The sequence below is a fragment of the Salarias fasciatus genome, chromosome 15 (genome assembly GCF_902148845.1).
Source record: "Salarias fasciatus chromosome 15, fSalaFa1.1, whole genome shotgun sequence".
Classification (NCBI taxonomy): domain Eukaryota; kingdom Metazoa; phylum Chordata; class Actinopteri; order Blenniiformes; family Blenniidae; genus Salarias; species Salarias fasciatus.
In genome coordinates this window covers 20,012,775-20,026,302 of record NC_043759.1, presented here as the reverse complement: position 1 = coordinate 20,026,302, position 13,528 = coordinate 20,012,775, and the positions used below count along the sequence as shown (strand labels likewise).

At 43.7% G+C, this 13,528-nt stretch overlaps 1 protein-coding gene across 4 annotated transcripts in view; it reads right to left on the bottom strand.

Annotated features, from left to right (window-relative positions):
• The window catches only part of LOC115401948 (MAM domain-containing glycosylphosphatidylinositol anchor protein 2), a 183,010-nt gene extending 181,620 nt beyond the window's left edge, over positions 1–1,390 (bottom strand). For all 4 annotated transcript variants that reach the window (XM_030110342.1, XM_030110344.1, XM_030110343.1 and 1 more), the window contains exon 1: positions 1,015–1,390. In XM_030110342.1, the coding sequence (XP_029966202.1) occupies positions 1,015–1,087 (73 nt within the window). In that variant the 5' untranslated portion in view covers positions 1,088–1,390. The remainder of the gene's footprint in view (positions 1–1,014) is intronic.
• Positions 1,391–13,528: the final 12,138 nt, after the last annotated feature.

The window sequence follows — 13,528 nt, the reverse complement described above, 5'->3', positions numbered from 1 at the left end:
ACTGGTCTTCACTGTGATTTATTATCTTATTCACTTAAATCCTCCAGAGGAAAAGGACAGATCAAATCCAGGTGCACTGACTGGTCATGTGCAGCAGCATGACTGTTCCTGTCATGCTGCTCACACTAACCTTTCCTGCTCCATCATCTTTGCACATTCAACGCCATGGCGACAAAAGGCCTTTAGTTGCTTGGCAATGGCTTCTGAAACTCCTCAGTCCCACATCTCTACTTGACCTCACAAGCTCCCCTGGCCAACCTTTACTTTGGCCGTCGCTGCTGTCACATCTGACGGGCCTGAGCCGCACACCTCAAGGCTTCCTCCCTCTTCCGATGTCAGAGTACATGAATCAGCAGCACCGACACCACCACAGCCCCTCCTGCTGCCGTGAGCCTGACCATTCATATTCGATGTGATCCGTGCCACTGGTTGCACAAGTGGAAACAGGCTTGATAAGCATGTGTAAGGATGAGAGGGACAGACAGACAGGAAGTAGTGGGCAGATCAAATACATGGTAGCACCATCCATGACTGTGCATGTCTCTGCCGCTGCTCGACGGGTCCTGATCATGACATTCAAAACACATTTGCTCAAAAGGCAGATAATCACTACATCACCCTTTTGAACGGCGATTAAGGAATTACATGTTGGCGTGTGACAAGTCTGGCAGTCTAAAGGCGTCAAGACAAATTCACCAGGTTCCCATGTTCCCATGAACGCACCCTACTAAATTTAGCTTGCTCACCGACCATCCTGAGTGATGGATTGGATGAGAAAAGGGGCTGTGCATGATTGGCTACACACGCGATTTGCTGTATAACCTCAGGCTTGCAAGGAACATTTGGAGGCTCTCACTCAAACATGACATTCAGACCCGGTTTGTCAACCTTGCTGCGTAAATCCATTTATTTAATCTATTAAGGGGTCTTCTGGTTCTTAGGGGAAAACACTTCCCCCCCACCTCACAAGGTCATGATCACATTAGATTCCAGGAGTAAACAGCAAACACTCACCGTACACTCCTTGGCATCGGATGTCTTCTACGATGAGCGCCAGCAGCCCCAAAACACAGATAATTAGATCCATCCTCTCACGTTAATCTCTGCATATCCAGCTCTCAATAGCAAGAAGTCAGCGGTGTGTCTGAGGTGCATAGACACGGCACGGCTCCGATCTGCACGTCGATTAATGATCTTTTTCTCTCTCTCTCTCTCTTTCTCTGTGAAGGTATGTACGTGCGCAGGAAGGCAAACGCGCTCAGGTTGTGATGGTTCGGATGTAAACTGTCATGCAGTCAAAATGCGGGGCGCTTTCGGCACAGAGACGCCTTGGAGGAGGATGAGGAGGGGGGCGCAGGCAGGAGCGGGGAGCCGTCTGCAGAAAGCCCGGCCTTAAACTCCCCACAAAAAAAATAACAACAATAATGATGATAATATTAATAATGCACACTCTCCTCGATTCCCAGGTTAGATAAACCGTGCGAGCTTCAGAGAAAACAGCCCGGAAACCGCACTCCGGGGGCGCTCGGGACACGGCACATCGCTCCCTGCTCTCCAGCTGTGGTCACGGCTCGCTCCGCCGCATGCTGTCAGACCCAGCCACCGTTCCCCCGCAGCTCTCCCGGCCGGTCGAGCCTTCTTCTCCCTTCACCTTCTGGGCGTTGGAGCGGTCTGTGCCAGCGGTACCTGTCGGTGCTACGGCGGGAGGCTCGCGCGCTCACACAGTCACATCACGACTCTGCAGCCCGACGCGCCGCGCTCCACTCATCTCTCCCGGTGGCAATGGCACGAGGGGAGGGTCCGGGGGGCTCCGTGCCGCCGCCGCCGCCACCGCCGCCGCCGGGTGGGTCCTCCGCGGCTCCTCCGCGATGCCGTCGGCCGTCTCGGCGTCGCGAGACTACTTCCTAGCGGATCCGTCGGGCGCCGCGAGCCGGACGTGCACGCCGTGGTGCCAGTTGAGCATCGGTCACGTTGCGCAATACGTGCCACGGAGCGCGCGAGCGGCACCGCAACCGGTCTGTGGCTACGTCAAGAGGTGCGTGGCTTTCAGCGCTCATCTGTATGGGAGGCTTCGCTCGGCGTTAGGAAAGGCATGAGAGGCGCAGCTGCTGGATGCTGAGAGAGAGAGGGAGAGAGAGAGAGAGAGAGAGGGAGATAGAGAGAGAGAGGGAGATAGAGAGAGAGAGGGGAGAGAGAGAGAGACGCAGCCATTGGAATTCAGGAGATCGAGCTTTGACAGACCTTTGCAATCACCCCCAAACACACAGTCCACACACTCGTGTCTGCTCATGTTTCACCGTGACTCCTCTATCAGACGCCGCCCGTCATGCAGCGTTCATCTGCCGCATCAGCTTCATTTGGCTTCAAATGGTGAGACGTTAGTCCCTGTAACGCAACACTACTTCTACTACTACTCCTGCTGCCACAGGCCTACATATCTCTGAAAACTTTTTTTTTTTTTTTTTTTTTTGCTAAAAGTTTAGAAAAGGTGCAGGTAAGTGGTTAGGTCCCTGCAGGCCCTCGGGGGTCCTGCAGGCTGCTCCAGAGGACCAGAGGGGGAGTCTGCAAAATTACAAAAATCCTTTTCATTACACTGCTTTTTGCTGCATTTGGTAACTTGAAAATACCCCAGATGATAAGTTCTGTCCCAGTGACAGGTTTCATGCAGCAGTGGTCAAACATATCTTCAAAACTAGCAGAAATACATGTGTTTAAAATAACGCTGACTGAGAGGTAAAGTTGAAACACTGTGGGAAGGTTTGTCAGTAAAGCAGCACTCTAACCTCACAATGGCAATATCTCCTGGATGTTTGCATGTTATCCCTGGGCTTGTGTGGGTTTTTGTAAGAGCACTCGTCTGCACATCCTGTCTCTGGGATGTACAAACGTGAGGCTCCTAACACAACCTTAAGTTTAATAAAGCTGCAAAAAGCATAGGAGATAGAAATGACTGATTCAATGCTCAACATGCATATTCTCTGTAATTCATAATATTCATCTGTTAAGACTGGATACAGACATTCATACAAAGACACACAGGCAAAAGTTATCTCCAACCCATCACATGATAACAATACTGGAGACAGTATAATATGACTTTAGTTCTATAACGTGAATATAACGCTAATTACTTTTTGACAGTTTTGTCAGTCAAGCCGAAGAAGCAGAATCCAGCATTTGATCACAGTGTCTGCAAAGCCATACATTTGTCCTGACAAGTAATTCATCTGGTAATGCGTGCCGGAGTAAAGGCTTCCCTTGAAGCGAATTATAATAATGTTACATTTTTCCTTGTTGTGACAGAAAAGCAATTCAATTTGAAGCACAAAGACTGTCCTCAGAGGGCCTCTTCTTCATAGACAGCTGTGCAAGGTTTGGCGCCCTCTTCAGGATCCAATTAAACAAATGTAACACTGCACAGTCATTAGGGGTTACATCCAGTCTCTGACCAGGCCGTGAGTTTTATCGCTTGTTTGTCAGAGTTTGAAACAGATAACAAAATGACATGATGATATTTTCCTTGCCTCATAAGCTTCCTGTCACTGATAAGCCAGAAGGTCGATATCTGATCCTTAGATGAAGACTTCACAGTGGAAAAGAGGTGGAAATAAAGAAATTAGGGTCAATATTGTATTTGGTTTGTCTAAAATTAATTGCAAAATTTAAATCTGTATTTTATAATGAGCTGTAGCTGTGTCTTTACTCCTCTTAAAGGCTGGCTCCCTTTACTTCACAATACGTGATATTATTAACTTTGCTTTTTTTATTAAACCCTGTCCTCTCTATATGTAAAAACACTCATGCATCAGAGTCTGCAAGCGGAATAAAAGAATTCCTTCTATAGTCAGATAAATAAAATTTAAAACAAGTCACATAAGTCACTCAAAATGGAGAGTCCACTTCAGCTTGAATTATGTGAAACAGCTCGCAGGTCGGAGGAGGTGGAGTGGCATAATTTATCTCAACTGTCACTTTTGGGGAAAGTTCTTGAAATGATTGGACACCGGACCTATACTACCTCATCTCCCAGACAGATACGCTGACGTTTTTTTTTTTTTTTTTTTTTTTTTTTAAGGAGAATATTTTCCGCGCTAAGAAAATACGAGGTTGTCAGAGCCGTTCGTCGACAGTTAAGCAGTTTGGACGTGAATAACTCAGCTGGAATGTCCCGACAAGATTGAAAGTGGGTGTTTTTTTTTTTTTGTCATGCACTGGAGTGTGTGTGCGTTTTGTCACTTATCCTCCATCTGCTTGCTGCTCATCATTCACTTTATTGCCGCACCTTTGCATCACCCACCCAATATGGACCCGGAGTGGGCGACCACCGGGGAAGCTTAGACTTTAACACCCCATCTGTCTATTGTGGTTAAGTCTGCTGCTCTCAGCCCCCTCCTCCCTCTCTTCACCATCCCTACAGGAATACAATACAACCTTTAAATATCTGAGATGTCCCACCCTACGACAGTGCACTGGCATTAATGCAGGCATGAGGCCCATTACGTAGCGCTGTGAAGGGCCTAATTTCCATATCATGCACTCACTACTACTGCAGCTGCAGTTTCATGACATTTGGCTAAATTTAGCCAGTCGTACACTGCATGAGGTGTTGGATATGGTATGATGAAAGACAGTTTAACATTTTGGGAAATCCTCTGCTGGTTTTGCATCCCATTTCAAACACAGTTAATGTCCAAATAACGTCACAAAAGGCCGTCCAGCGGGCCGGAGAGAAGTGTGTGTGTGTGTGTGTGTGTGTGTGTGTATCTGCCCGTGTGATCGCGAATGCGTGAAAAAGAAGATCAGAGGGTTACGGCTTTGGTACTCAGACAATATTCTGCTCTGATTGGCATCACACATGAGCAAATCTCAAATGGAACAACATGTATTTTTCCATCTCGCTGCCCTAAAAGTCCTGTAACGGCCAGCCACCTGTGGAAGCAGTCCGACTGACGACTGTAACCGAGAGCGCCGCTTGTTTTGTCTCTGCGCTTGCTGCTGCTGCTTCATTTTATTTGCCAGCATGATGGCCATAATGTGACACCTGAAGAGGCTCATTACTTTAAAATTTTATCTGTTGATCTTGCCTCAAACGACAGACACACTGAAGCAGGAATAAAACAGACCTGTACATTTTGAATTTAACCGCATTTAGCGCCCCAATCACCTATAATTACCTTTTCATCTGCACGACCCAGATTCATTAAGCAAAGCTGTGGAAATCTGCAGTATCCAAAGCACACGCACCCATGGGGATATGAGATATACATTTTTGGCTTTTATTCAAAAAAACTGCACGTATCTGACTTCCTGCCAAGACTGCATCCATAATAACTACAAAACCTCATTCCACAGAATGAAGCATCCCACTGCGAGTCACTGCATTGAAGTTTACATTTAGAAAGAGGTTCCATCTTCAGCCCCAATGTGGGAGAGGAGGAGAAATTTGATGGCGAGGCTCGTAGCGTGTCAGCGCCTTGAATGTGGATTATCCAAATGCAGCTGGAAGGAAATAAAAGTGCATCCAACATGAGCATCTCCACATTGAAGTTTAAGGAAATGCAAAAGCTAAGTTCCATATTTCTTAATGAAAAACCTCTGCCGCTCTAATTTAGCATCCATGTGTTAGTATGCATGCTGGTTGGCCTTTGATGACAGGCTATCCAGATTGATCACATGATGCAAAAGACACGGCAGCGAGCACACTAAATTAATATGCTGCAGAGAAATGAGATGTTAACTAATGTTTGCCGGCTCTGGCATCTTTAAGGAGCTTAGCTGGCGGGATAATAGCGACGGTCAGAGCAGGCGATGGAGAAATTTGACACAGTAAACAGAGCTCAAAGACACAATTTGAATCTGAGTTCACTGACAAAGCTATAATCAGGCTGAGCAGCACTTGGCTAAAGGCTTAATGGTCGGCTTTTGGCTGCTTGCGAAAGATAGATATTCATCTCTGTCTGGGGCATTGCACATTCCCAACATATTGGATGAAAGAACAGCCTGGTCTTGTTCTTTTATTACCCGAGTACCTTAAAGCCAGCCCAGAGACCACCTGTCAGCGGATTCAGACCTGAGGGGTCCGCTTTCTGTCACCACATCAGAGGGAGTACAAACTCACAACAATGGCTTGTTCTTGAACAAATAGAGATGATTAAACACTTACAGTATTTAACTGTTCCCTCTTTTAATTAAAAAAAAAATGCATTTGCCTGTTAGTTTTTTTTTGTTTGTTTTTTGTTTTAATTTTAATCTTGGGTCATTTGGTAGTGAGTCATGTTCCACTGGAAATGTGAGTGATTTGACCCCATCTGGCCCTGTTCACCAGCTGAAGTGCAGTTTGCTGGAGCACCTTGCATGACAGCCGTCGCCATTGACGTATGCATAAATGGATGAATGTGACTCACTTTAAAGCTGCCAGAGCAGTAAAAACATGCTATATAATTGAACAAAAAAAAAGTATTTTTAGAAGTCTATGTATAATTTCATTCATTCAGGTGATAAGCACCTCAACCGGAATTACTCATACATCCGGGAAGAAGTTTCAGACCTTTTTTCTTTAAAAATAATGTCAAATGTCTGATGACTTATTGTGCACGTACAAGTGTTTATGAAATCTGAATTCTATAGAAATGCATTTGCAGGTGTCTCCTCTCCACTAAAGCAGAGCTGCCTTTAGATGTTTGTCTGAGCAAAGTGTGTAATCCATGTTCAGCACACATGTCAACTGGAAATCTCAAATCTTGATTAAACCTCTGAGAATTTAAAGCATTTTTACTACAAATATTGAGCTTTGACAAACTTCATCACATGTTCAGGTTTTTTGTTTTGTCCTAATGTATCTTTCCTTAGTATTTATTGGCTTTCTGTGAATTATATCCTCTGCATATATTGACATTTCTCCTTTATCCTCTGAGGATAAACTCCATTTACGGTGGATTGGTGCCACTTCAGCATACACAGTTTCAGTTTTTCACTGAAAGCATTTAGCTTCAGCAAAGCCATATTCTGTGTAACTCTGTTGGTACCTTCCTTTTTCCTTTCAGACCAATTCATCTTTCTCTTTAGCCTGATTCATACACATGAATTAAATGCAGACTTATTTATTTTTAAGGCACAAAGAGAAGCTATAGCCTTCAAAATCAAGTGGGCTTCTAAAAGTTGAGGAACTGGATCTAAAACGCCACTAAAAACTTCTTTTATGCTAATTCAAAGTACAATTCGTCTCAGTGCTCCTGTATGACAGGCCAATTGAAAGCAGCCGGCTCCACTTGAGATTTGCTTTCCCTTAAAAGAACCATCATCTTGAGCACAGCCTTTTAACATGGACCGGCACAGGGTCTCCCGCTGTGAGGCAGGCCTGAGTCTGCCTGTAAAAATAAAAGGCACTTCCGACAGGCCTGACACGCGTTTCTATTCCACAAATGTTCACCAAGACACCTCCATTTTCCCTGGGTGGAGGCGTTCTGGCACACTCGGTATTCACGGCAGCGGGAGGCCTGTCGGCTGTATTTACACACGTAACTGGGGTGAAAAGATTAGATTTTACAATGAGCCGCAGCACTTCAGAGCAGGTGGTATCAAGATGCCATAAAAATCCAGAGATGGCGGGGCTTTGTGACGGTCCCTGTGTCGGTATCTGGGTGGTCTCCACAGAGGCTGAAGAGAGGATGAACTCATCTCAGAGCTATAACTGTGCCTGCACATCTGAAGCGCTGCAGAACATGCCGACGCTGCATAAAATGTGTTGAACTTGTAGCTTTAATACTGAGCTTTTTTTTTTCTTTTTTTTTTTTTTAACAGGAGAGGACAAAGACTGACACTCACTTTTCTCACCAAGTAACTATTTCCAAGACACCCTTCAAGCGTGTCCACTGTCCGTGTATGTTAATTCATTGTCTATTGTGAACACGGAAGTTTTCAATTCACCTATGCAGCAGCTATCCATTTTAACACGGAGGAACTTCCAATCGGCCTATCGATCAAGCTTTGCTCCCGAGTGCTTCGTCCCAACTCGACGGATTGATTCTGTCACGGCTGTTTTGGTGAGACAGCAGACAGTTAGCATGGCGCTCGGACTAAGCCGTATGATCTTGCTTCCCTCATTAAACCCGATACCACGTGCTGACGAAGAGGATTTCTCTGATATTAGAAACCTAGAAGGCAGTGGATGTTATAAAAAGCCTGATAATCACGTCGTGAAAGACCAACACAGTGATGCATGCACCAGACAGACATAAATGTAAAAGATGCAGTTGAGGTTAAATGATAACCCTAAATTTGAGCCTGAATTAAAAAAAAAAACCTCTATAAAAGTTGAACAGAAGGATCGCATTTTGGTAAATATTTTGCAATCTTTGCTTTTCTGCATTTTGGATGTCTGTTTAAACAACAATGGCACCACTGTTGTGAGGCAACTGAAAAAGCAACTTTTTGAAAACATCTTCCAAGGTGGAACTTTTCCCATCCGTGGCCCATCATGAAAGTTTTGTTTTCAAAGTTTCTGCAATTTTGTGTAAACAGACATTGTTTCAGTGTAAATCTACAACTTTTATGAAATGAAAACACAATAACGATGTGTTTTCACTTGAGACGTCGTGTAAACAGAGCCTTATAGTCACTGATTAATCTCACTTGCATGTTTTTGGACTGCGTACCTGAAGAAAACCCACTTGCACAGAGTGAGAACATGCAAACTTCACACAAAGCCGGCATTTGAACCCATGAACTTCTCAGAATGAACCAACAATGCTGCCACGATGCTGTCTAATGATGTATGCTTTCTACATTGTCCACTTCAGTGTTTTATTTGTAGAAATTATTACTGGGCAACGACTGAATGCTTAGCTTATGAGCTTATTGTTTTTTCCTGTGATTTTTTTGTATCATCTGCAAAACAGTGTTGAATTTAAAAGTATATTGTGGATTTTTACTTTAACCTGCAATAGAAGCTGGATTACCAACACATGGCACGAATAAGCTTTTAAACAGCAAAGTTCTCCTACACAGATGAACGTTTTATAAAAGTGGAAAGTTCCAACATTTGCCAGCTTTTAGTGCTCTCCCTGCATTGTTTGTGTGGGTGGATTTGCTCACAACGTCCAGGGTGTGAATAGTTGCAGAATGACTGGAAACTCTACATACTGTAGCTGTAATCATTCCTCCTAACTAGGGATGCACGAATATCATTTTTTTTGTAAAAGGTACAAGTGCGAATAGTAACCCTTAGCTATTTGCCGATGGCGAGTACTGATATAACCTCTACAAACCGGAGATAGCACTCACTGGGTTGTATCGGCGAGCTTTCAGGAGAACAAGCACGAGGATTCTCAGCAAATTTTATGGAAATCAGCTTCTGTCTTTCTTCCTGGCTTTCTCATTTATTCTTCAAAGAAAATGACTGTAAATTTTCTGTAAACTTCGGAACATATTTCACGAGACTGAGCGTTCGTAGAAAAGCTATATTTGATGAATGTATCAATTTAGAAAATCTAGCAGAGCTAATTAGCGTCTTCATTCCGGCAGCTCCTTTATGATAATGAGAAATAAACCGTTTGTCGCTCGCCTGTGATAACATTTCTACACGTTTTCAAACAACACATATCCATATAGACATTAAACATTTCTTTTCTCGGTGTCCAGGTTATGAAAATGAAGATTAAAAACCACAAACAGATAAATCCATCTTGCAACAATAAAGATTCAGTATTTTAATGATGGTGCAAAAAAGAAAAAGTATTGCAGTACATGGTGCTGAATGGGATTAGTTTATGTTGAAACACCAATACAGATAGACTCATTATCTGAAATTACTTTTCTTTCTCAAAGAAGGAAGACCTTGGAACCAAAATAAAATCTGTCCTTTATTACCTTGAGAAATCTGCAGTTTGTTTTTTTCCTGGTGGAAATAAGAAGGCGCTCGGCTTTCCAGCGCCGCGCTAATCACAAATACCATGACCTAAGCAAGAACTACCAGGTTCCAAATATATCTCCCCTCAGCTGCATCGTAAACGTGTTTCCAGTTAAGTATGCGGCGCTGCTTGGTTCAATGTCTGAGAATGTAATTATCTCTCTGTAAAGAAGGCAAAGTGAAGCCCATGTTAGCCTTCCTGTCCTTGGTTATACCCGGCCCGGAACATAAATCTTCACAACCCATCTCATTCCGAGTGCATCCATTAGACGGCACGTCACCCCCGACAGACAGTAAATTACACTCCTGAACACAAACCCAAAATTGCAGGTAAAGAGTGACAGTGGAGGAAATCCTCATTCCAAAGTAAACTTCTGTGTTTCAGATGACCAGTAAATTACACAGCAGCACAACCTCTGCAGTCCAAAAGGCTATTAGTAATCCATTTTTATCCCTGCGTGTGTGTACAAACAGATGAAGATAATTGAGCGCTTTGTTTGATACCATTATAGTGTAATTATTTTGCTTTCTCCGCAGCAGATCCTCTGCTTGATTCGGTGTTAAAGTCTCACTGTGAATCTGAGCTCTCTCTGAATCCACAGCAAGGCCAGGGGGCAACAGCAGAAAGTAATGAAGTATGGGTAAAGTGGTGTGTGTGTGTGTGTGTGTGTGTGAATGAAATACAAATGCCACTCCGTTCAGCAGGACAGAGTCTGCCGTAGATACATGCACCCAAATGAAAAAGGGCCACAATCACTTTAGGCTGAGTTGTGAGCAAACAAATTAATTATTTATGAACAATGAATATTGCATATTGCTCTCAAAATTGTTGTTGCCTCTCCTTCATAAGCCGGCAGATTTGATTTACACGGCTGGATATTCACTTCCGTGGAAGCTGAATTCTAATCACTTTTTCGACGTCAGGACATGGAGCAGAAATAGTAACCAGCGTGCAGCCGAATTCGTGGCAGAGAAAGATTACAAAAAGAAAATGTATAATGCATGGATTTTTTTTTTTTTTTTTCCTAAAAGAATTCGTTTTTTTGTTACATTCAACACAAACAGCGTTCTTCCATGATGGTAAACGCACTCGTTCACAATTCAGCTTGATTTTGCTTCTGTCATCCGTGGCCAACAATAAACAATATTTCTCCAGCGGGCGAATAACGCCGTGTCCCTTGTTTTCACCCAACATTGCCTTCTGATGTGCCCACTTTGAAAAGTAATCGAGTGGTCAGAGAAAGCCTGGAAGAGCCTCCGTGTAACCGCTGGCTTTTCTGTTTTGCACTATGGTTCAAATGTAGGGTAATAATGGCTCTGCCATCTGCTCACCCGGTTGTCCTTTGAATCGTCTTCCTTTGCCACTGGCTTAAAACAAAAAGCCCGAATTCAGAGCGTGCAACGCTGCTTATGCGCCGCACACATAATGAGCAGCCACGAAGGGAGAGCGCTGAAATGCGAGCAGACACTTTAGTTTTAAAAGCTGATTTCATTTCTTTTTTGAACTGCGTTGACCTGCAATTTCAGATCGCACAAATAATCTTGCCGTTTTCTTGCACTGTACTTCACTCCCGGCGTGAAAGGAAGGTTTATCTTCCGACTCCTGCAGCTGTCCAGGCTTGTTGTTGTCGTGGGGGTGTTTGCAGCAGTCTATAACAGCGTGCAATTGACAAAAGGCAGTGTCCACCCTGAGCAGGTCACAAGTCTATCACAGTGCTAACACATACAGACGGACAACCACATTCACACCTACAGGCAATTTAGAGTTTCCACTTCACCTAGCCTGAATGCGTCTGGACTGGGGGAGGAAAAATTTGTACGAATACTCATGTCAGTCCGCACAGTCACCGGGGAGAACATATGTACTCTCTACAAAATAGGTCCAGCTGGCCAGGGCAGGTATAGCCCCATCATTATCCATCATTTTATCCTTATTTGAGACTCCCGAGTCACAAAGCTGCAAATCCTGAGGAAACCAAATGGTCAAAATTCCAGGGGCCCTCAGGCAAAAAGCACATTTTCTGTTTCTCTCTGTGAGCATCTCCATTCAAATCAAGGTCAGTTTTGCTCCGAAGCTCAGGCTAAACCAGGTTTGTTTAATCTGAAGGTGTCGGCAGGAGCATGTTTTGAATGAACAGAGCTCTGGAAGGCCTCTTGAGAGAATCGCCAAGACGTATGGGTCATCTGATATACGGAGAGGTTTTCTCCGTTTCATTGTGTGCATGTTCTCACACGACTCTGAGAGAGGTATTTTACAGTCGTCCTAAGCTTGATCCTCAGGGATGAGAGCGACCTCTTGACCTGCAGCTGCTGTGCGGATCATCTGTGCGAGTCTCTCGGAAACAGGCAACTGTGTGTGTGTATACAGCAAGGGTGTTGGAGGAGGACGAGTGGAGGAGATGGATCCTATTGCCCTTTATATCGTTTTCCTGTCTGTGTCTGCTGTTCATGTTTTTAAATGAAAAAAATAAAACATGGTTCATCAGTACAGCAACTCACGTCTTTGGACTTAGCGTTCTTTATATTCTGAGATTCGTAATTTCTGCGTCACTTTTGAGCAACGTTCATTATTATCAGGAGAAAAGAGGACACAGAGGATAGATGAAATGAGGAAATTAGACAGTGAACGGCTCCCTCGTCTGACTGCTTCCTGACATACTAATTGTACAACGGCAGGAGGGGTGTGAAGAGCGGTCCCTGAAACATCTGACAAACGCTCCTCAAACAATCTCCTGAGGTGTCTGAATGGAAATGACTCCAAGAAGTATCTCACCGAGACACTTCTTGGAGTCATTTCCATTTCTGTGAGACCAGAGTCGGCCAAGACTTTAAAAAAAAAAAAACAATGGAGAAAATATTGAAACTATGGCTTCAAGGTTTAAAAAATGAAAAATATATGAGATCGTATCAGATAAAACCTTTTCTTTAGTATTACATTGGGAGCTTGTGCCTTATCCTGAACACACATGCATAATAAATATAAAAATGTCAGCTGAAAGCAAACCAGAAAAGTTTTATTTTTTTTTCCAGCAACTCTATAATTTGCCTTCGGGATCACAGTCATTTCATAAGTGTTTTATTCATTCTTTCCTTCATTCAACAAAAAATCTGACATAAGTTAATGTGATGCATTGAATATGACAGCTAACAATAACAACAACATTAAGAACAACAAACGCGCTACTTTTAATTCTCATGAACTCGGTTTTATTGGTGAGAGAGTTTGGTGTTACCAGCAGCTCCCTGCAGATTGTAGGAATCATTCTGGTGAGGAATGACAAAGCAAGCTTTTAGTTATCACAGAATAGTCACAAAATCAGCTTTAACATGTGCCGCTAAAATATCTTTGCGGTTATTTAACCTCTTCTGCGACCTTATTCCCCAATCTATGAGAAGTGAGAATGAGAATCGTGCTCAGGCTCCGTGGACGTCACAAGAGGACTGATGTGACAACGGCGACTAAAAAAAAATCCCTCCACAGCCTGGAGGGAATTATCCCTTTTGCTGAATGCTAAATGTAAGCCGCTGCTTCCTTGTTATCGCAGGTGGTAGAATATGTGCGTGCGATCGTATGTTATTAGATTTTCTTCCCCGCATGAAAGGCTCTGTAATGTCATTGCT